Raw genomic sequence first — 21,473 nt, forward strand, 5'->3', positions numbered from 1 at the left:
CATTGCTGTGCTTTAGACAGTCGTCCATGTCCTTGTTCCATCATATAAAGGCGGAGAGCACCCTCCTCAATCCTGATTGCTTCTGCGTACCGTCCTGAGGCACTTCATTCCAGCCTGGCCTCAACCCACTTGTGACATCCATGTCTCCCGCCCGTATAAACAAACTCCAATTGCGGGAGTACAGCTTCCAGAACACATAAAACCCGAGGGCGCAGGGTCCCGCCAAGTAATTCTCGAAGAAGACTTTGGCGTTCGGCTTGCCGCCTAAGGGAAACAAGCTGACATAAAACGTCGCGATTATAGCAATGACATTCAGGAACAGACCGAGATATGACCCATAGACGCCAAAGCTAGCACGATACGGTAGGTTCTCAATTGAGAAGCCCTGCCGTCTCCACCCTGCCCGGAAGCGAATATGGGCGAGGTTGATGCTGAGCCAGACCAAGAAAAACGATAGGGCCGTCAACGAGAGCAACCAAGTGAAGATCTGGCCCGAGACGTTTGCCTCTCCGACAAAAGCGATGCACCCGAACAAGAGTTGCAGGACGATGCACCAGAGCGGCCTGCCCGACTTGTCGATGTACGACAGGAATTGAGGCGCCATGCGATTCGCCGCCAGAGCCTGCAACGTACGAGAGCTGGCAAAGGTGCACGAATTGGCGACGCTGATGACCGAGATAGTGATGACGGCATTGAAGATCGATGGTAGCGCAGGCACGCCGGCCATTTTGATCGCCAGGACGAACGGAGATGCTTTGGTGTTCGCGCCGCTGGAGCCAAGTAGGTTGTCGTCATCCGAGGGGAGAATCAGCCCCAAGATGAATAAGTTGACGACATAGAAGAAGAAGATCCGCCAGAAGACCTGCTTCGTAGCTCGGGGCAGTGATCTCGCTGGGTCAGTCGCCTCTGCGGCAGCCAGACCGACAAGTTCAGTCCCTCCATATGCGAATGCAGCCGTCACAAACACACTGCAGAACCCTTTGAAGCCGTTGCGGAAAGCACCCGGTTCATGCCAGTATTCTGCCCCAATATAGCCCCTGTTGTCTGTCGAGACGCCGCCAACGTCAACGACGATGCCGAAAATGATGAAACCGATGCATGCGCAGACTTTCACCATAGACAGAAAGAATTCGACTTCGCCATAGCCGCGGACCCCGAAGATCTGGATGAGGCAGAGAATCACGAGGAATGATCCGATAAAGACGGAAGGGTGGATGTCGCTGCGCCAGAACTCGATCGTGATGGAAGCGGCGGTCAACTCGAATGGCAAGACGGTCAGCCATGCGAGCCCGTACTGCCAGCCCATCGCAAAGCCCCAGGACGGGTCGATGAAGCGGACTGCGTAGGAGTAGAAGGCGCCGTTGACAGGATAGAGCACGGTGAGTTCTCCGAGCGCCTGCATGGTACACAGCATCATCAAGCCCGTGATCAAAAAGCCGATGATCAAGGATGCTGGACCTCCTGAGCGAAGGGCTGAGCCGCTGCCGACGAAGAGTCCGGCACCGATGGAACCTCCTGTCATGCTTGTCAGTGGAAGGGACGAGAGACTCAAGATCTTTCCAACTGACCGATAGCTATCATCTGCATATGTCGACTCTTGAGCTTCTTGGCTAGCGCATTCCCAGACGGTGGTGGGATCGGCTTTGCCTCGATCTCGACATGATCGTGGTCTTCCCCCTTTTCAATGTCAATGCTGGAACGTTGTGTCTTGGAAGGGCCGTTTTGAATATCATGCTCCATGGCTGCGGATGCCATATGCTGCCCTGAAGTGTCCGCCATTTTCAGACACAGTGAGCAGAAGCTTGAGGTTGAGGAGACGGAGTGATAGCACCAACGACAGCTCTGGACTCTTTTATACCACCCCGGCTCCCCCGACCCTCCGCAACGCCTGTGGATCTCCAGGAGACGAAGAAGCTGTGGGCACACACCCTTTGACAACTTCCCCATGATCTGATTGAGGCATCTGCCGCCCAGTCCTTCTCCGTAAACGTGGAGTGTGATCCGCCATGACAAACAGATTGGTCGACCGAATCTTCTCAATCCGTTCTAGAAGGTCACTGTTGCCTCCATTGCGGAAATCTCCATTCACTGTAAACGTAAGACTGTCCTCAAAAAGTTGTTCAAGGCTTGACGGAGATCCATTATCTCTGGGTCTTTCATCAGGAACTGGCATAGATTTCATCGAGTCTTCGAAGTATATGCTGCACCCCGGTGGAACCATGAGAAATCGGGGTAGCAGTGTTAGGTAAAATGTACGTGGTGAAAATATGCACAGGTATCAGATGGCTGCCGACGCCAACCGCCCAAGTTGTGCTTGATTTCGAGTGCGCACCTACCTCTCGCACCTGGGTATAATCAGCCGAATGAAGTGTCATCAAGATCACCTGGACGACACTCCGACAACATGAAAGGCTCTTGCTGGCGACACCTCAAGATGCAACGAGGACTCGGTCAAAATAAGTAAGATAGTCTTGGCGGCAGACAATGGAGCATTAATACCGCGAAGTATAGGGCGCTCCGCAAAGGGCCACGCACGTCAGTTCACGCTGCCTCTGCTTGTTTGTGTCTTCTCTTCTTTCTTGCCTTGGACGAATGCTTGAACCTTAGATCGCCATTCACTCAAAGCTCAGCTAACTGCATCGCCCGATAGTCCCAGTACTTCCTTCTTATCGGATCCCATTTCTTGCCCAAAGCCTCCAGACACAGCTTGCTTCGCTCGAGGTCTCCGTCTTGTCTGTAAATGTCTGCCAGCCAATCTATGGCATGACTACTCCTGACTTGATCGCCCATCAGATCTGCTCCTCTGCCACCTATGAAGCTTTCGCAATATACTTGAAGGTCCGTAGTTGGGATGCCTGCATGTTTGAGGACCCCCCTGAGGTAATTCCACGGACTAGGATTTTGTGGTGCCCATGCGATGTGGTCTTTCGCGTAGTTGATCTCTCGCTCCACAACGTCTTCGTCGACAACCAGTTTGCCGCTGCCAAGAATCTCCTTGCGGTTGGCGCCTTCAGACTCGATGATCCGTAACTCCTCGGCGCCAAAGCAGACGAAGTACCGATGGTTCCAGGCGGAATTGTTGCGGACGTCCTCATTGATAAGCGTGTCAATGGCTTCAAGTTCCATGTCCGTGGTCAATAGGGGATTGGGGAAACGTCGGCACAGCCATTGCCGGTAGGTCCAGACATGGTAGTTCTTGGAGTCGAAGGAAAGTATGTGCGCTAGAAACTCTGGTTCTGTAGGCGGCAAGGTAGATAGCATTGACATAAGGAGTTTTCTGTGGTGCCTGGAAAGGAATGTCAATCAGAGTCGCAGTCAACGGCAATGACCAATCCTATAACATGAACTCACCAAATTTGATAGTTCTTCAGAGTCCTCTCACTAATGCCATCCAGCCACTCGAACTCCACTTTGACGCCGTCTTCAATGGGTGTGCCTTCATGCTCCCATACTACCTTCAGGATCTTTGCCCGGTATAACCAGACCGTATAATGTGCGGGGTTCATTCCGATAATGTCCTCCGTCAACTCCAGCGCTCTCCGACTGAACTCATTGACAGCCATAACAGCACGAAGATAAGACATTGCTTCGCTGTACCGTGGGGAGTAGGCGATTGTGGCCAGGGCAGGACCTGGATCCTTTTGACCTGGTGGTCCGTCGATGAGAGGGATTGGTGTGACATCCTTCCACTGGGGGGACACAGCGTAGAATGGTTCTCTCGATTTGGCAGATTTTGTTTTCGGTTTTGTGCCAGACAGATTGGACGCTTTCTCAGCCATGGTGCCGGCGGTCTAATGCAATGATTGACGAAACCTGTCAAGACCGGGCGCTGGATTTTCGGAAGCCAACAAGCCTCATAGCGGCTGGCAGCAGGTCTATCCCTTCTCAGCAAGACACAAGGTGGACCGACTGAACCACAAATTAGTTTCTGGTCATTATGCAGGAGGTTTATTCACGAGATAGGAAAGTTGTTTCCGATTTCAGCACATATTTTTACGATGTGTGTTTGGAAAGGGGAGAACAATAGCAATCGAGGACGATATATTTGGGTATGTCACGTGATGGTTTCCGGAAAAAGTGGCACGGTCTCACCAGTGTCGCTCGTCAGGTGCAAGTAGGTATTGTGTCTTATTGTCGTCTCGAAGTCCTTCGCACACAACGATAGAGCTTTAAAGCATTGTCAGAAGCGAGGTCATCAACGCCATCGTGCATCCCTACTGGCTTGCTGTCAAGGAACCCATTGTCGCGAACCTGCAGAACTTTCAATTCATATCGTTGATGTACTCCCTGTTATACGGTGCCATCTTTTCTAAGAAAGGTCCTTGATGGCTCGGTGGCTGTAGTTGAAGAACTCCATCCATATTAAGACAACAAGCAAAGTAATAATATACAGCACGCTTTTGACCACCTGCAAGCCAGATGACCATCCTGTTACATGCTGCTTCCAGACGCCATCGCTCATAGCACGTTCATTAGTCAATTACAGGCCATCATTGCCAAAATTTCCATTCCGGTCTTCGCTCCAGAAGTCCGACACCCACCAAAGCTTCGATGCCTTCTTCGCCTTCCGCGTTGAGGAACTTTTGCTGGTCGATTTCGTCCCCGCCTGCTTCGTCGGAGCCATTACGCAGGACGGCTGGGTAGAGGATCCCCACGCCGCTGCCACCCAAGGTAGTCTTGTACTCTTCGAAGCCTGCAGCCTCAAATCTAGCCATCAGGTTGCGGAGTGATTCTTCGTCCACATCCCGTTTGAGCAGCGTTATAGCACAACCACCTCCACCGGCTCCTGTAAGTTTGGTCCAACCGATATCGGCATAATCGACTAGTTCTCGGATATGTTCAAGTTTAGGATGTGAGACGCCCAAGGAGACCAAGAGACCGTGATTGATTCTGAAGAGATCCCCAAGATGCTCAATGTTCTTTTCGGATACTGGATCGAAGTTGTCTGACGTGATCAGTGAATGTGCTGATATGGTGACCTCGTCGATACTGTCCAGCGTAGCCTCGGTTACTGCAGGGTATTTCTTTCTCATGGTAGCAACCTTCGCGACCTCAACCGAGGTTGAACGAGGCTGTTTTGTGTTGACTAAGAGCAGTGGCAGCTCTGGGAAGTCTTTCAGAGGCGTGGCGGTGGGTGGTTTTGAATAGTCAACCCTTCTGAAAAGCACAGCTCTTCCCCTGGTCGCAACAGTGTTGTCAACACCACTGGGATTACCATGAATACATAGTTCACCAACGAATGCCCACTTGTTTATTCTTTCCAGTTGCAGGTCGACCTCCTCCTCCGGTTGGTCGTGATGGGGACCTGAAAGGACGTGTATTTGCTTCAGTAGGGCCGCGCTGATACAAACGCAAATGCTGGCGCTCGAGCCCAGTCCTGCGCCAATGGGTAACGTGGATCGAAGTGTGTATATGCAGGCAGGAGCTGTGGGAGCACTCAAACAGAGGAAGAGGTATAGAAAAGCAGACGCTGCCGCTTGATGCCGTTTCCTCTTGTCCAGACTGACATGTGGTGACACTTCATCAATATGCGGTTGCATGGCCTCGACCAGCTCAGGATCCAGCGTCGTAACCATGTCATAGTATCGAGGCTTTCGGCCATTCTTGCTGAGGACGTGCCACGGGAGATCACTGATGTTCCATGTATGGTCAAGGCCTATATCTGGAAACGTGAGGGTAATTGTGCGTTGCGACTTTGAGAGTGTGGTGACAAGGAGGTAGGATCGTAGAGAAATGGCCGCAGCCATTGCTGCTTTTCCGTGAACAACGGCATGCTCGCCAAAAACAATAACCTTTCCAGGAGCAGAGGTCATAAAAGGAGGAGCCATGGGAGAGGAGGCTCTGCGCGACGCTTTGAGGGCTTGTAGGGACGCATCTTTGGAGTTGCCGTTTACGCCGTTGACTCGAGTGGTTCCATTCATGATTGAGTCAGTGCGATGGACCATGGCGTGAGGTGAAGGGGCTCGACAGAGGGTTCCGGATGTAGCATAAAGTCTCAACGACTTCTAGCAAACGGTGGGGAGGTAAGGAGGGAGGGACGCCATCCGTAGGAAAAAGTTTCTGGGGGAGATGGGAGGGATGCGACGACGTGCAGCAGAAGGGATGGCGCAGCCGAAATTCAACAGCACCCGTGCCGAGCCCCCTAACCACTACCTGTTGAGCTTGGAGGTTAAGCTTATCGTTAAGTATGCAGGAACAGGAATTATTCCCCGCTGAAAAGGCCTTAAAACCCGCTTCCGGGTGGCACCATCTACAGTGACAGTGTCGTCAACCAACAGGAACAGACCGTAATGTAATGGCTGTGAACACGTGATTTGGATATCAACTTCTCAGGCACGCGAACAATACTACCTACCAGGTAACTTTTCATGAGTATGTCCTTGAAATCATACAGGAGCCAACGGTCCCCGTTGTCGAGAGATGTGATGTAAGAGAAAAGCACAAATGATGGTAAACCGAGAAGCTTTCGCCATATTGACTTTGTGGTGTTCATTGTTCATCATCATTAATAGCCAGACTAGTTAGTATGTACGCTTGCATCTGAACGCTCAATCCGAGTCTGAATCGCTCAACTCTTCAAATCTCCCTTCGTCCCGGGCCTGTTCCACCGGATTCTTGACATCGACAACCCCCGTAGCTTTTAACCTCTCAAACAATACAAAGAGCCGCTCGGCCTCTCGTTCCTTTTCCTCGTCTGTCATCTGAGGGAGGTCGGGCACGGGCTCTGCGTCAAGTCTCTGGCCCGTGACGGGATTGACTGGGACCTGCCGCGAAGATGCGCCGGTATACTGGCCGTTCCTTGCACTCTCAGGAATAGGTATTTTGTGTGTCATGAGGTATCCGGCAGCATACCCATATCCGACATTGTGGACATATTGACTCGCATCCTTATCCGAGAGTTCAAACATCAACCCTGAGATTGCCTCTGAGAGGTTCAACAGGCCCGCTGAAGTCGTCAAGCGCAATAGCTGCGATGCTAGAGAAGAGGATTTACCAAGGGGTTGGTCTCGCTCTTCGTCGTTTGGAAGCAGGCGTGCTTTCATTTGGTCCCGCAGTTCGGGGCTTGCTTTGTTATTGATGTTTCTCAGTACTGTCAGTAAGGGGATTGCGATTGTATCCAATTCGGTGGTGGGATATCTCTGGATTGCTTGTTCGAGGATGGTCATTAGTTTCGTGAGTGCAGCTGGTGCTTTTGGGTTGGTTTCGAGACTCTGCGAGTCGAAGTCGAGGTTGGCGAGTGCGTTGATGATCAGGCTGAGAGGAGGCTGTAATGGTGGTGATGGTATTGTGGTATACTTGAGGATACGAGAGAGTTGAGCCGTTGCTGGGGCGAATTTGCTGATGTGTTCTACTTTCGCATTGGTCACGTTGAATAGTAGCTTTAGGGTCTCTGGGAAGGCCGGATTGCTGGTATGACCACAGGACTCCGAGAGCGCTTCCGCATGTCTCTGAAGCAGCTTAACAATGCTATCCGCTAGGCTGTGCTCGTCGATAAGGGCGGACAAGTCGATTTGAGGATCATATGTCAACAGGAATAGGATCCGGGATAGGAGGAATTCTTCATCTGTGCTTGCATGTTGGAGGGTGTCCGTTGCCGTCTTGTCGAGCCCCAGGTTGATGGAGGATCTTCTGGTCTGTGGCAGAAGAAGGAGAGCATTCGCTAGACATCTGAGGGTTTCCAGGCGAATGTTCGAGGAGTACTGTCCGAAGGCGTAGGCGCATAAGACCCCGACTCCAGCTTCATCGTAGATTGCGGTGACGTTGCCTACATCTCGTCCGAGAACCTTAAGTTTGGCGAGTGCATCTTCGAGTTGTTCTTCTGAAAGGCTCCGGTGTCGTAGGTCATTCTGCAATTGTTCGAGCAAGGCTCGGGCTTCGCTCTGTTGGGCCGGGATAGACATCGAGTTGGTGACTGTGTTATTCTAGTTTGCGTTGACTTCACTTTCAAGTTGAGAGTGACCTGTAATGGCGACGATCAGGTTCTTCAAAAGCTCAGTTATCATCCATCCGATCCTCGACTCGGCATCTGAGGTAAGCATTGTAGCGGTCTGAGATAAAATGCATGGCAAGCGAACGGTGTAGAGAACGTCTTAGGAAATGCCCAATATCTGACAAGGGATGAAGTGTCCAAGCGAGCCTGTTTCCAGCGAAAGTCGCACAGTCTGACGGTTGTAGGTCTCCAGCCTCAAGTACATATCATCCCTCGTTGTCAACCCGGAACGTTTTTGCGCACAACTCTATATCGCTGCCCTTGATGGAGTGACAGTGATCAGCTCTATTGTATAGTCATACTAACTTGCTATCAAGATACTCGCTGTTGTCAACCTGCTGGACTCTGAACTTGTATCGTCAATGCTCTCCCTGTCAGACACTACCACTTTTTCAGAAAATAGGCTTGCTTGGAGACCAGAGATGTGTGGGGTGACGCTGTCAGACGTAACACTTCTTCCGTCTAATGATTGGTGTTCGGTCTTAGATAGGCGAGACGCCAACTAAGCCCGGACGTCTTGAAAAGTGTCGGCGCGTACAAAGACGCGTTGAGTGGTGGCTGGTCGTGATATACTCCCATACTGCTCTGCATACGCTTCTTCATGGACTATGTCTTCAATCACAGAGTATTAAGTGACTGCAAGCCGGCTTTACAGTCACTTTTTCCTTCAAAAGGTTACACCCAATGACTTAAAAGCACTCCTTGCCGCTTGATTGCACTCTCGCAATCATGTCGAATCCAATGGTCCTGCCTCCTAGTCCACCTTCAACCTCTTCTCGACGTAAAGCCGTCCTCCCTAAGCCTCTGGCAGATGCCACGAGTACACCAGAATCAGCATCATCCTTCCCAGGCTCCTCCACCGCAGGCGGTCGAAAACGCGTCGAATTCTCGACTGGAACCAATCCTCACGAGCCCGCGTCTTCTTTGCAGCGTGCGTCCAGCCTACCTCAAGTCAGATCACTGCCACCCTCCTCGGAATGCCAAATATCCCTCAAATCTATCCTCAAGCCTGTTGCTGCTGAGGATCAGCCGCTCCTATCTGTCCACCATCAACAGGACCGAGACTGTTCAATGCACGAAATGATGGAGAGCATTGTCAATCAACTGTCCCAGGACGACAGAAAGATATCCTTGGATGCGTATCGGACCCTCACGTCGGTCGTCCGAGAGTACGACGAGATACCAGAAGAGGCTGTGTTGAGAAGCAAGATCAATACTATCTTGAAATATATTAAAAGAGACCTATCCAGACAATCCAAGCCGGATGAGTCACCTATTGCTGATACAAACTTGGTAACCCAAGCTCTGAAAGTACTCGTCATATTTGTTTGGAGTCGAGAATATGCTTCGTTGCTTTCGGACGAGTATCGTGCTTTTATTCTGGATCGCTCTATCCAAGTCATTGACGAACATACTGCTTCCAAGAGTGTCATAATGCACTATCTACATCTGCTCGCCACGCAAGACTTTCGCCCAGGTCTCATCACATCCAACAACCGAGTCGCGCGTCTCCTGGAAGCACTCCAAGTAATACCCGAACATGTCAAAGGGAACGGGGTGGTCTCTGAAAGACTGCTGGTCTATCAGAGGCTTTTGGCCCAAGCGAAACAACTGATGAAAGCGAGAGCAAATCTCTGGGTCGAGGAACTCCTGACGGGCATGACGAGCACATTGAAGGATATTCGAGTGAAAGCCATGGCCTTGGGCATGAAAGCATGTTCCGAATTTCGATCGTCGATGTCGATCTCAGCAACAGTCAGATCAATTCTCGAGAAAGAATTGGCACCGAGCAAGAAATTCAGCTCATGCATGTGCAGAAAACTTGAGAAGATGATCAGTGCTAGAGAGGAAGCATCTCAAGTGCCGCAGATCTGGGCTATTGTAATCGTGCTTAGCAATGGACCGGATACACAAATCAACACCTGGTCAGAGTTCAAGGACTGGCTGACTGTCATCCAAAGATGCTTCAACAGTAGCGAGTCCGCTGTCAGACAGCAAGCTAACATGGCTTGGAACCGCTTTGTCTACCTCGTCCGTCCTCATGAAGCCTCAGGCAGTCTCATGGCTATGCTCGCAAAGCCCTTGGCGGCACAGCTAGAGCGTCAAGGCACGGACAAAACTGTCAAGAGTTCTCGAGCAACAGCCGCTTCGAGTTATTGCAACCTGTTGTACTATGCTTTCCGATCCAAGGCAACACACAAGGAGTACACGCGGGTCTGGAATGAGTACATTGTCAAGGTGATGAAGAGCTCGTTGTTCGAAAAGAATGCCGCAAATTCCGATCTCGCTTGCCGTATTCTCATTGCTCTTCTCTGGAACCCCAATACAAACAGGAAATTGTACAATGACGCTCGAGGGTTTGAGAGCACACCTGTTGATCCGGACGAACTTCCGACAATCGATTGCAAGTGGGTGCGTGCCCGAGCTCTCGGCGTCATCGAGATCTTCAGCGTTCTTCTGCGATACAGCTCTTGGGGAGCATCCGGTCAATCTGATAGAGCCTACATTGCCGTGGCTTGGACACACTTTCTCAAAGCCCTGCGAGAAGCCAGCAGCAAGGAAATCAAACCATCTTCTGAAGCTAGACATGCAACCACTAGCGTTCTGGACTTCTTGGGCCGCTTATGGATCGAGAGCAGCAAACAGAAGGATGATGCTTCTGGGCAGACCCGTTGTCCAAGCATTGCGCAGATACGGCAGATGACACGAAGCGCAGTTATTGAACTAGGTGCAGACCCCGTGCTGGCCAGTCTGGGGGAGGAAAGCGCTGAAATCGAAAATACCTTCATTCTGGGAGAATGCTTAAAATCAGTACTTGCTGCATTGAAGAAACTCACACAAGATGAACAGCTGCGGTCACAGCTTCACTACCCTAAAATCACTCTGGGAACTTTCCTCTCGCATTACGAAAAGGGTCTTGAACTTCTCAATGCATGCATCATGGGAGAATTACAGTCAGATGGACTCAACCTTACCGCTCTTGTCGAAGCTCTCACCACCATCGAGCAAGTTCTTTCAGGCGTCTCCGAGCAGCAACTTGTACAAACATTTTCTACTATAAGCGGTGCCCTTGTACCACTGCTCAAGGACGAAGGCCGCCAATTTGGGGACTCTCCAGATGAGGACTTCACTCGGGCCTACCAGAAATTTGTCAAGACTGTTATGCACGCACTTACCAAGGTCCCCTCTTCTGCTGTATCGATGTTGGACGAGATATTTGCAGCTCCTTTCGAAAGCAGTCATGCTTCTGGCAGGGCTGTGGGTGCCGAGCTGTGGGACACATATTTTGCGAATCAACAAAGTCTGGTTGCTGGACCACGCCTCCTGGATGCCCTCGATAAACTCGGGAATGCGATGGATGCCGAAGTATCTGAGGCTCAGCAGAGTCCCGAAGATCATGATGATGGCCACGGTCCAGTGTCAGACCCTGCAAACGCCGGAGGTCCTTCACCACACGATCATGCGCATGGCGGTCCTGAAAAGATGCAGCCAGCTGGCGAAGAGTCTCCGATTTTGGGCAGTCAGCACCAAGAACTTGATATGGCGCCGACGTCAAGACCTCGATCAAGACATGATGACTCCCAGTTGCATTTTGTGGCCATTGAATCGTCCCCAGTTGCACATGAGGAGCCCGAGTCTCAGTTTCTGACTGCCCATCAGAAAGAAGTCCGAGACAGGCAACGGTCAGAGCCAGCTGTTGTATTTCCAGATTTGAGATCTACTCCACGTGAGCATGGCAGATCAGAAAGTCAAGGAACTTGCGGCTTTGCGCGAAAAGCAGCCGCACTGGCCGAGAGGCCGTCAACACCCACATTACCCAGGAACCACGATCAAGAGGAGCCGGAAATTGCAGCATCTCCCACACCAAGAGCCCGACATTTCGCAAAACAGATTACAGACATTGATGTACCTTCATCGCCACCGTCCATGCCAGACAATCAAGAGAAGGAGGCTGGAGAAGGAGATGTACTTTCGTCGCCACTTCAAGCTCCAGTGGAGGATGCTCATATCGGGATTGACTTTGCCATTCCGCAGCACGAGCGCACTATGGACGAAGGAGCAGTGCATACAGCGGAAACCTCTAATGGAGCCGATGTTGATGAGGGGCTGGCAACTGAGGAACCGGTCACGGTTCACGAAGAGCTGCCCCCAGTAGCTGCTGATCCAACTGTCAACGACAAAGAAACAATAGGACGTGCCGCCGCGCAACAGGCTATCGAGGTGGAGGTATACCTTCCATCGACGGTAGAAGAAACTCCCATGGATGTTGATGCCAACAAGCCTGAAGGAGAGTCAACACCACCTGCAACACCAAGAGCGGACCGCGACGAGATCGATATACTCAGCGCCTCGCAGCTTTCACAGGATCTCGATCGTCACATCAGCCAGGCTGCAGAAGACACCCACGAAATGGAAGAACTACACCAAGCACAAGTCGAGGAGCCAGAAAGCCAGAGTCAACGCTCACGCGGAAGCCGCAAACGCAAAGCTCCTCGATCCGCACCCACCGTAGCGAAGAGGACGAGAAGGTCGAATACATCATCCCAACAATCCAGCGAGTCGAGCGAGCCTCCAGTAGCGCCGTTGAGAGCGGCCGACGTGGATGAGATGATGGACTTTATTGAAGTAGCACCTTCTCAAGCAACGAAGGACACTGCATTGAGCGTTCAAACGCAGCCAGCGCTGAAGTCGGCAGAGCCGAGTCCAAGTCAGAGGACTCGTCGGACGAGAAGGAGGGCACGTCATTCTCAGGCTGCGGACTCTCAGAACCAGCAGGTTGAGGTTGTGGTGCCCATTACCGCCTCGCAAACTCCCGAAGATCGAGAGGTCAGTGCGGCAGATGTGGTCGTCGTCGAAGATACAAATGAGGTCGCGCAAGATCAGCCCGTGGCTGAAGACGTATCTCCTGAACCTCAGGCACAGGAAAATGGCGAAGACTATGCACCCAAAGAGGCTGGCATCGTTTTTTCGCTGCAGGATGTTCTGATGCGACTCACTTCCGGGAATGCAGGAGAAATTGACCTACGCGCTGTGGACGATTTGTGTTACCAGATTCGATTTCAAGCCCAGGAGGTTCTCGCTCAACGGAACGAGGCTTGAATCAGTCCAGTCGAGGAATCAAGCAGGCATGAAGGACGATTGTTGGATCATACATAGTAAGAGGCCATTATGGCGGTGCTATCGGTTTGGAAGAATTGTAAAGGACTTACTTATCTGTCACTAGCAAGCATAGATCTTGTATCACAACTGTCACATGGTCTTGCAAAGCACCAAGAATGCCCATGCCTCTACGTGTTCTGTCAATGTCGATTCACGTCAAACAACACCCCTTAAAGCCTGTTCCAGAGAAAGTGGCAGCATTTAACCGCTGTACCTCTCCAGGTGCAGAGAGATATTGAACCTTGTTGTCAACTCGGAGTCCTTCGCACACAATGATATAGCTTTAGCTCTTGACGGGCAGGAGGTCATCAGCTCTATCGTATAGTCCTACTGATTTGCTGTCAAGGTAGCCCCCGTCGCGAATCTACTAGACTTCGAAAGGTTACTGACGATGCGTGCCTTGACTTCTAGCCAACAGGTGTACACCGTAACGATGATGACCTTCCCTCCTGCCAAAGGCTAGCACTATATCGTTGGGTGCGAAGGACTCCGAGACGACATGAAGGGTAGGTTTCCATTTGAACGTGAAGAGGAGCAACAGCGGTCAAGACAGTGCCCTGCCGAGGTACTTCTGGAAACAGGCTTGTCGATTCAAGTAGAGCAAGACTCATTCCTTGCGATCGAGATGTTTGAGTTGTGTCGACATGTGACAAAAGGATGTCTTTTCCAGGAGGGGAGGGGGGCATTCTCTCGTCCAACCACAATGATTCCATTCACGTCCGGTGTCCGTGGAGTGTCTCTATTTCTACTCGTCCTCGCTTCGATGGACTTGCAATCATATGCGGGGTTACAGAACTATCACTGTGGACGACCTACGAGTACGAGGAGGGAAGATGCCGTTTCCCACCTCGCAGAGTTCTGTCACCTTACAGGCATGCACTTCATCGTCGTTGTATTGGATTGGTACATGTTCACAGACACACATTCTGGCGAATACGATGTGAGCCATGGAGGAAGTGACAAACAAGCGGCACGCGACCTTTTGATTGTGGTCAATCTTAGGCGAGGGCTCGCGCCACTCGCAGTTGCACCCAGTCAGCATCACCTCATCATGCCACTACGCATGCCTGGTTCCCTTCCCAGTCAATGTGAACCCTACTGAGGTAGGCAAAGCCTTCCCCAAAGCCCTAATCCCCTGCATACTGCTGCGAGCTGATGCACAAGACGGTGTTTTGTTCAGAGTAACGTTAGTAACATGTCAAAGTCATTTGACAATATATATCCGCCGTTCCAGCCCCTCAAACCCCCTCACACTTCCTTTCTTCGTCGTAGTAGGCAAGACAACAGCCGTGTTCAGTTTCTATTCCAGAGACATCCTAGTATCAGCGAATTGTCGCGCCTCAAGTCCCAATAAAACAGTGCAAGGCGCATTGCTCTGTATTCTCACATCCAACGGAGGTTACCTGACACCCATCTCCAAAGTAAGTATATGGTCTACGTCACCGTACGTGCACATCCACAATTCCACCACCCGTGCTCAAAGCCTCGCGGACGACCACCACCCAATCGATCCAGGAAACTAGTCTTGTACCAAAGAGTCAGACCGCAACGATCGAAGCCCCAAGAAAGTCCAACCCCTAGGGAAAGTTGATATATACCCTACTCCCTCTGGTCCTGTCCGTCAGAGACATCCAACATCTCTAGCATCGCCTACCACCGACAACAACCAGAAGTACTAAGTCAGTGACTCGCAACCTCCTGACCCACTTCAGCCTCATCACCACCACCACCACCACCACCAGCATTATATACCGTATCCATCCATACCTTCTCAACGACCCTTGGAGAGCCACCGTCCCTCACAAACCACAAGACCAGTAAACATGTTTTTCAAACAATCAGGCTACAAGCCCCGCACCCTCTCGACATCCAGCCAAGGCTCTGCGGACCAACAACAAGATGCCCTCAAAGATGAGAATAAGAAATCCAGTCTCGAAATCGCAGGGCCGGCCGTCAGTGCTGGTGCCGCGGGACGAAGAAGGGTAAGTTACCATATCCACACCATACCTGATCCCCCTCCTCCCTAATTCTTTCTCCCACCACCTCTGTCGAGGCCACAGTCATCAGTACAGTATGGTTCGCTAACACAGGGTGAGCAGTCCAGCGCCAACGCAGGTGCATACGCAGGCTTGAACGGGCATAAACGATCTTCCCAGGACGAGCGCAAGACGAGCTGGAACGAGCAGAAGACGGCGCCGGGGATTTTGGGGGGAATGTGGAATACTTTCACAAAGGGTAGCTGAAACAAAGCATCGAGTAATGTCGAGAGGACTGCCATGGGCATTGTGTATGATTAGGCGTTGGAACATGGGCGTCAAAGGTGGATCTGTTCAACGAAATTGCCAATGTGTACTAACTGGGTTTTGCTGCTTTGTACCGTTATATCTGCTGTGGTAGGAGTATGATATCAAAGCTTTGTTCTTGTCAGTCTTCGCTGTAATTGACTCAAATGTGCACAGTCAACCCAGGGGGGAAAAGCAGTTCAATCGCATGTGGTATTGAAATGTGTGTGCATGCTGCAACAACAAATTTGTGGATTGTGGATACACATTCAGGAGATCGAAGAGCTCCAGGGATCCCCTTGTCGATATAGGATGCCCATCGCTTGCTCCCGACGGGGACAAACTGTACACCGTCCATCTCCTTGCTCATCGCGACGCAGCTTGACGAGAATTGTACCAGAATAGATGTACTGGTCTCCTCGTGTACCGCGCAGCCCTCCAACAATAGTAATGGTAGATTTCTTTCTGCTCCGACTGGAAGCGGACCACGTATCGTCTGAATCAACTTGTTTATGATACCGTCTTCTTGGCCTCTTGCACGGCATCTGCAACCTTGCCCTTGGCCGTCTCGGCTACCGACTCGGCCTTACCTTCAAGTTTGGCTGTTTCTGCTCGGACCTGGGCCCAGCGATCTTGACCGCCTCGACTGTTCGCACAAACGTTTGTCAGCTCTTTTCAACGTACCAGGGGAGTTTGAACCACCCGCCGCACGCTCGCACATGGATTGGCAAGCTCTCCACCATCGCAATGTGTACTTACTACCAGTAATCATAAAATCGGTATCCCTGCGTCAACTGCGCATTGAAATTGACGAAATGGCATGCGAAGAGCAGGTAGTTCTTAGGCTGCACGGCGAGCGCATAGCGCATAAAGGTTGCAGAGTAGACGGTCAAGGCTGCTGTGAAGGGGCCGGAAATACTGGGATCCAAAATGTCAGCGCACCTTTTCATAAAATGCTCATAGATCGAGTAGGGATGCCGCGATGCGGCAAGAAGGAAGGTTTCTATTGACATACATTTCTGGATCTTTTTGCGTGTCTAAAACTGCTGCGAGAGGAATGCCAAAGTTGGAGGCCGGTCCCCAGAAATCTGTAGCAATGAGTCACCGGTTAGTTCTGATCAAGCCAAGAAGTTTGACTGCGATGTGCTCTCTCGGAGAGCACTGGGGGCGTCGCAGTGTTGTACTCGCTGGGGTATCGCAGGGGAAAGACATACGTGTTGAGCAGAGGTAGTCGGAGACTGGGTTGGAGCGAATCTTCGCATTGAGAGCTTTGATGGCTGCGGCCATGGTTTACAAGCCTCTCGAGGCAACGGGGACGAAGGAGCGGGATGGAAGTGGCGCAACCAGGAAGACGGCAGGTACAGAGGCGCTGACGGTGACGATAGTGAGTTCAGGTGAAAGCACTGATTACTGAGGTCGTCGGCGCAGGACGGTCGGAGAGATTGAGAAAGATGGGGTTCGGTCGGGTGCCGGCTTTACCTTTAGCAGCGTTTCTAACTACAACTCCGCAGCTGCGACGCTGAGAACGGTCACGTGAATCGTCTCGATACCGAGCCTACTTCCAGGGAGTAGTACCGTCTGTCGGGGAGTATTTCGATGGTATAAGTTCGAATTCCAAGGGCTATTGCTACAACGTTATGTACGAACGACTCCGGGCTGGAGATAGGGAACGGTGTCTAGCTGATTCTAGAGCCCTGCAGCAGTCAAACAGTGCCACTGTCCCTGCGAACCAGCTTGACATCAAGGATGCTGCCATGGTTACAAGGCATTGATATCAATAGAACGAGGTACTCGATCGATCCTGGTCAAACATAATAATATACGTACCTAGCCTTCAGCTCAGCATGACCTGTAGCTGGATTGTACCTGATATACCCAGTTGATACCGACTCCCTATCATCAATACCTCACGTTTCATGCTTTGGCAATCTTGCAGACCAAATCTGACCCAGCAACAGAATCTCCTTCCTTGACAAAGAGTTCTCCCACTTTTCCAGAATGAGGCGCACTGATGACCATCTCCATCTTCATGGCACTCAACACAGCAACTGGGTCTCCCTTCTTGACTTCATGTCCTTCCTTGGCTCGGACTTCGACAACTACACCTGCCATGGGTGCACCAACTTGACTGCTGTCGCTGGGATCCGCCTTGGGTCGACTGGTGTTCTCGACGGCAGCCTTGGTATCGTCAATGGTTACTTGGCGAACTTCACCATTAACCTCATAGAAGACCTCGCGTTGTCCAGTGGTTTCCGAGAGAGGACCGACGGCTAGCAGCTTCAAGATCAGCACCTTGCCCTTCTCCAATTCCACATAGAACTCCTCGCCGATCTGGGGCTTGTTCAAGAAGTACTTGGTCGGCAGAACAGACAGGTCACCGTATTTGTCCACAAATTTGCGGTAATCCTCATAAACCTTAGGATACATAACATATCTACTGGTTGTTAGCATGTTATTTCGGTAAAACAGGGAAATTGAAAGGCTGGCCATCCGAGGGCAGTCTTTCGCAAATAAGAATACTTACGAGGCAATATCGGTCTCTGAGACATTTCCGTACTTCTCCTTGAGTTCTTGTTTGATCTTGGGGAAATCGACAGCGTCGAGATACAAGCCTGGTCGCTTGTCCATCTTTCTGCGTCCTCTCAAGGCATCGGTCCGGAGTGGTTCAGGGAAGCCGCCGTAAGGTTGACCCATGAAGCCTTCGAGGAATTCCAGAACCGACTCGGGGAAGTCCAGCTCCTTGGCCTTAGCCTTGACGTCCTCCTCGTTCAACTTGTTGGACACCATGAATTGAGCCAGGTCACCCACCACCTTTGAAGTGGGAGTGACTTTGACGATATCGCCCAGGAGGTCGTTGGCTTCTTCGTACGCCTTTTTGGTTTCGAGCCACTGAGCTCCAAGACCGAGTTGAGATGCTTGGAAGATCAGATTGGTGAGCTGTCCTCCAGGAATTTCATGCTCGTAGACCTCCTAAAGACTGTTTAGAAGCTGTCCTGATATAATTTGAGAGGGGAATACTTACGGGATCCGGACCGGTCAAACCAGCCTCAAATGGTGAATAAAGCAATCGGAGTTGCGACCAGTACTGGTCAAGAGCGCGGACATTGTGACCATTCAAGCCTGGATCGAACTCGCCACCCTCGAGGGAAGCAAGGATAGCACCAATGCTGGGTTGAGATGTCATGCCAGACATGCTGTCAGAGGCGGCATCAACGGCATCGGCACCGGCTTCGGCGCAAGCAACCATCGACGCAACGGCTGTCCCAGCACTGTCATGAGTATGCACGTGAATTGGAAGATCAGGGTACTTCTTGCGGATGGCACCGACCAACATGCGAGCAGCCTTGGGCTTTAGGACACCTGCCATGTCTTTGATACCGAGAGTGTGGGTACCAATCTTGACAATCTTGTCCACCACATCCATGTAGTACTCCAAGTTGTACTTCTTCTTGGGGTTCAACACTATAACCTGGTTAGCATCGAGGAGGGCACCAACGGGAATGGTTCTTACTGTCGCCACTGTAGCAGACGGTTCCCTCAACGACACCGCCTGCCTCCTGGACGGCTCTCATGCCGACCTCCAGCTGGTCAACGTCATTGAGAGCGTCGAAAACTCGGAAAATATCCATGCCGGCCTTCTTGGCTTGCTTGCAGAAATGGTAGATGGCATTGTCCGGAAGAGACTTGTACGCCACACCATTGGCACCTCGCAGCAACATTTGGAACGGAATGTTTGGAACAAGCTTCCTCATCTTCCGAAGTCTGTCCCAAGGATCCTCATATAAGAAGCGCATAGCAACATCAAAGGTAGCTCCACCCCAGCATTCCAAGGCGAAAGCGTTGCTCAGAGCATAGCTGGTCTCTTTGGCGATGTTGCACAAATCAACGGTTCGTACACGAGTGGCCAAGAGAGACTGATGCGCATCACGCCAAGTCGTGTCCATGAGGAGACAGCCCTTGTTGGCTCGCACAGCTTTGGCAAATGCATCTGGACCCTCCTTGTCAATAATGTTCTTCCACCCCTTGGTGCATGGGGTGCTGATATCGAGGGGCTTGTGGTTGTCATCGAGCATTGTAGGCATAATTATGTCACCCTTGAATTTGGACTCGCCGATCTGTCCTTTGATGCTGCTACCATTGACAGCGAGATCTCCAAGGTATTGGAGCAACTTCTGGGCACGATTCTGACTGCTGACCAGCTTAAACAACTCCGGAGTGTCATCGATGAACGTCGTCCAGCATGTGCCGTCAATGAAGACAGGATGTGTCAGAAGGGAAGCCAAGAATGGAATGTTGGTCTTGACACCACGGATGCGGAACTCAACCAGAGCTCGCAAGACCTTACGACGCACGATCTCGTAGGTTGAGCCATGGCACGTGCACTTGACCAACATGGAATCGTAATGCGGAGTGATGATAGCACCTGCGAAACCATTACCACCGTCAAGACGCACACCGTTACCACCGGCTGATCGGTAGACTTCGATCTTGCCCGTGTCTGGCGAGAAACCGTGGGCCGGGTCCTCGGTGGTGATACGACACTGAATGGCGAAACCACGAGTAGAGATGCGATCTTGGGTCAAGCCTAGTTGCTCGAGGGTAGCACCTGCGGCAATCTGGATTTGGGCCGCAACGATATCGATGCCGGTGATTTCCTCGGTGATTGTATGCTCGACCTGGATTCGAGGGTTGATTTCAATGAAGTAGTATCGGTTCTGCTGGTCGACCAAGAATTCGGCGGTACCAGCATTGCGGTAGTTGACCGATTTTGCGAGCTTGACAGCATCGTTGAGAATGGCATCTCGGGTTTCAGAAGGCAGATCCTTTGCTGGAGCGATTTCGACCACTTTCTGATGTCGTCGTTGGACACTGCAGTCTCGCTCATACAGATGGACCACGTTTCCATGGTTGTCACCTAACAGCTGAACTTCAATGTGCTTGGGCTTGTCCAGGAACCGCTCCACGAAGACTGTGCCGTTGCCAAAGGCCGATTTGGCCTCGGATGTAGCTCTCTCAAAGTTGTCTTTCAAGCTCTCCTGGTCACGGACCACTCTCATACCACGACCACCACCACCAAAGGCAGCCTTGATGATGATAGGGAAGCCATATTGGTCAGTGAAGTCCTTGACCTCCTCATACCTCTCGACTGGGCCCTCGGTACCAGGAACGCAGGGGACGTCGCATTTCATTGCCAGTCGTCTGGCAGAAACCTTGTCTCCAAGCGCCTCAATGACTTGATAGGAAGGTCCAACAAAGATGATACCAGCCTCCTCAACCTTGCGAGCAAACTCTGAGTTCTCGGACAAGAAACCATAGCCAGGATGGATCATTTGCACGCCATGGGCCAAAGCGATCTTGATGATCTCGTCTCCGGCCAGATAGGCAGCGACAGGGGTATATTGACCACGTTTTCCAATCATGTATGCTTCGTCCGCCTTTTGTCTATGCATGCCCAGCCTGTCCTCATAGCTGAAGACTGCGACGGTTTGGAGGGAAAGTTCGTGAGCGGTACGGAAGATTCGGATAGGGATTTCACCTCGGTTGGCGACGAGGATCTTCTTGAGCTGCATGATGGTAGAGTTGGCCCTCAGCCGCTGATGGACCGAGTGCTCAAGGTGAGTGTGACCTTCGTCATGGTCGGCAATTGCTGACTCGTTGGTCGCCATGATGGAGCTTGGGTTATATAGCCCAGCTGCTGGCAGAGGCAGCTGTTGGCAATAGCTCGTTGAGAGCGTGTAGGTAGAAGTGATGACAAGAGAGGGAAAAGGTGTTTAAGGACTATGACAGCGAGAAAAAGAATGAGGAGAGAAGCTCCAGTGCCCTCGGTGAGTGGAGACGCTGTTGATAATGAGGATCGGTGGGTTGGTAAAGCTCGAAATGTGATGTTGACGTGGGGTTGGTTCTTTGTACGCAGCGCGGGCGCATACAAAACTTGGGTATAGCTAACAAATATATCTGAGTCACTGCCCCAGTGAAACCAGCGTTCTGATCACGATAACCACCTACGAGGAGGACTAGTAGTTATTTACTGAGACGTAGGG

General features: G+C 51.4%; 9 protein-coding genes across 9 annotated transcripts; 3 read left to right on the top strand and 6 right to left on the bottom strand.

Moving 5' to 3' along the window:
- Window positions 1-40: 40 nt before the first annotated feature.
- EDD37DRAFT_566804 (AAT family amino acid transporter) lies at window positions 41-1,740 on the bottom strand (the record flags this gene model as incomplete). Its single annotated transcript, XM_062814113.1, has 2 exons — window positions 41-1,515; window positions 1,569-1,740. The coding sequence occupies 2 exons, from the start codon at window positions 1,738-1,740 to the stop codon at window positions 41-43; spliced, it is 1,647 nt and encodes a 548-aa protein (XP_062668676.1).
- A 757-nt stretch (window positions 1,741-2,497) lies between these two features.
- On the bottom strand, window positions 2,498-4,113 carry EDD37DRAFT_492636 (uncharacterized protein). Its single transcript, XM_062813339.1, has 2 exons — window positions 3,352-4,113; window positions 2,498-3,286 (listed from the first exon to the last, which is right to left on the bottom strand). Exons 1-2 carry the CDS (start codon window positions 3,777-3,779, stop codon window positions 2,620-2,622), a joined length of 1,095 nt encoding a protein of 364 aa, XP_062668677.1. The 5' UTR covers window positions 3,780-4,113; the 3' UTR covers window positions 2,498-2,619.
- EDD37DRAFT_635952 (mevalonate kinase) lies at window positions 4,065-6,238 on the bottom strand. The gene has a single exon (XM_062816942.1). The coding sequence runs from the start codon at window positions 5,943-5,945 to the stop codon at window positions 4,491-4,493; it is 1,455 nt and encodes a 484-aa protein (XP_062668678.1). The 5' UTR covers window positions 5,946-6,238; the 3' UTR covers window positions 4,065-4,490.
- Window positions 6,239-6,396: 158 nt separating this feature from the next.
- On the bottom strand, window positions 6,397-8,325 carry EDD37DRAFT_635953 (guanine nucleotide exchange factor). Its single transcript, XM_062816943.1, has one exon. The coding sequence runs from the start codon at window positions 7,899-7,901 to the stop codon at window positions 6,549-6,551; it is 1,353 nt and encodes a 450-aa protein (XP_062668679.1). The 5' UTR covers window positions 7,902-8,325; the 3' UTR covers window positions 6,397-6,548.
- Window positions 8,326-8,540: 215 nt separating this feature from the next.
- On the top strand, window positions 8,541-13,369 carry EDD37DRAFT_492795 (RAP1-interacting factor 1). The gene has a single exon (XM_062813341.1). It carries the CDS (start codon window positions 8,720-8,722, stop codon window positions 13,088-13,090), a length of 4,371 nt encoding a protein of 1,456 aa, XP_062668680.1. The 5' UTR covers window positions 8,541-8,719; the 3' UTR covers window positions 13,091-13,369.
- EDD37DRAFT_492794 (uncharacterized protein) lies at window positions 13,370-14,405 on the top strand. Its single transcript, XM_062813340.1, has one exon. It carries the CDS (start codon window positions 13,650-13,652, stop codon window positions 14,250-14,252), a length of 603 nt encoding a protein of 200 aa, XP_062668681.1. The 5' UTR covers window positions 13,370-13,649; the 3' UTR covers window positions 14,253-14,405.
- Window positions 14,406-14,973: 568 nt separating this feature from the next.
- EDD37DRAFT_652049 (uncharacterized protein) lies at window positions 14,974-15,393 on the top strand (the record flags this gene model as incomplete). Its single annotated transcript, XM_062818422.1, has 2 exons — window positions 14,974-15,132; window positions 15,250-15,393. The coding sequence occupies 2 exons, from the start codon at window positions 14,974-14,976 to the stop codon at window positions 15,391-15,393; spliced, it is 303 nt and encodes a 100-aa protein (XP_062668682.1).
- A 295-nt stretch (window positions 15,394-15,688) lies between these two features.
- On the bottom strand, window positions 15,689-17,032 carry EDD37DRAFT_492810 (small nuclear ribonucleoprotein B). The gene is made up of 4 exons (XM_062813342.1): window positions 16,647-17,032; window positions 16,448-16,520; window positions 16,192-16,350; window positions 15,689-16,078 (listed from the first exon to the last, which is right to left on the bottom strand). Exons 1-4 carry the CDS (start codon window positions 16,717-16,719, stop codon window positions 15,943-15,945), a joined length of 441 nt encoding a protein of 146 aa, XP_062668683.1. The 5' UTR covers window positions 16,720-17,032; the 3' UTR covers window positions 15,689-15,942.
- Window positions 17,033-17,230: 198 nt separating this feature from the next.
- EDD37DRAFT_635964 (pyruvate carboxylase) lies at window positions 17,231-21,473 on the bottom strand. Its single transcript, XM_062816944.1, has 4 exons — window positions 18,944-21,473; window positions 18,455-18,894; window positions 17,957-18,402; window positions 17,231-17,866 (listed from the first exon to the last, which is right to left on the bottom strand). Exons 1-4 carry the CDS (start codon window positions 21,096-21,098, stop codon window positions 17,347-17,349), a joined length of 3,561 nt encoding a protein of 1,186 aa, XP_062668684.1. The 5' UTR covers window positions 21,099-21,473; the 3' UTR covers window positions 17,231-17,346.

The sequence above is a fragment of the Exophiala viscosa genome (assembly GCF_022695815.1).
Source record: "Exophiala viscosa unplaced genomic scaffold EDD37scaffold_8, whole genome shotgun sequence".
NCBI lineage: Eukaryota > Fungi > Ascomycota > Eurotiomycetes > Chaetothyriales > Herpotrichiellaceae > Exophiala > Exophiala viscosa.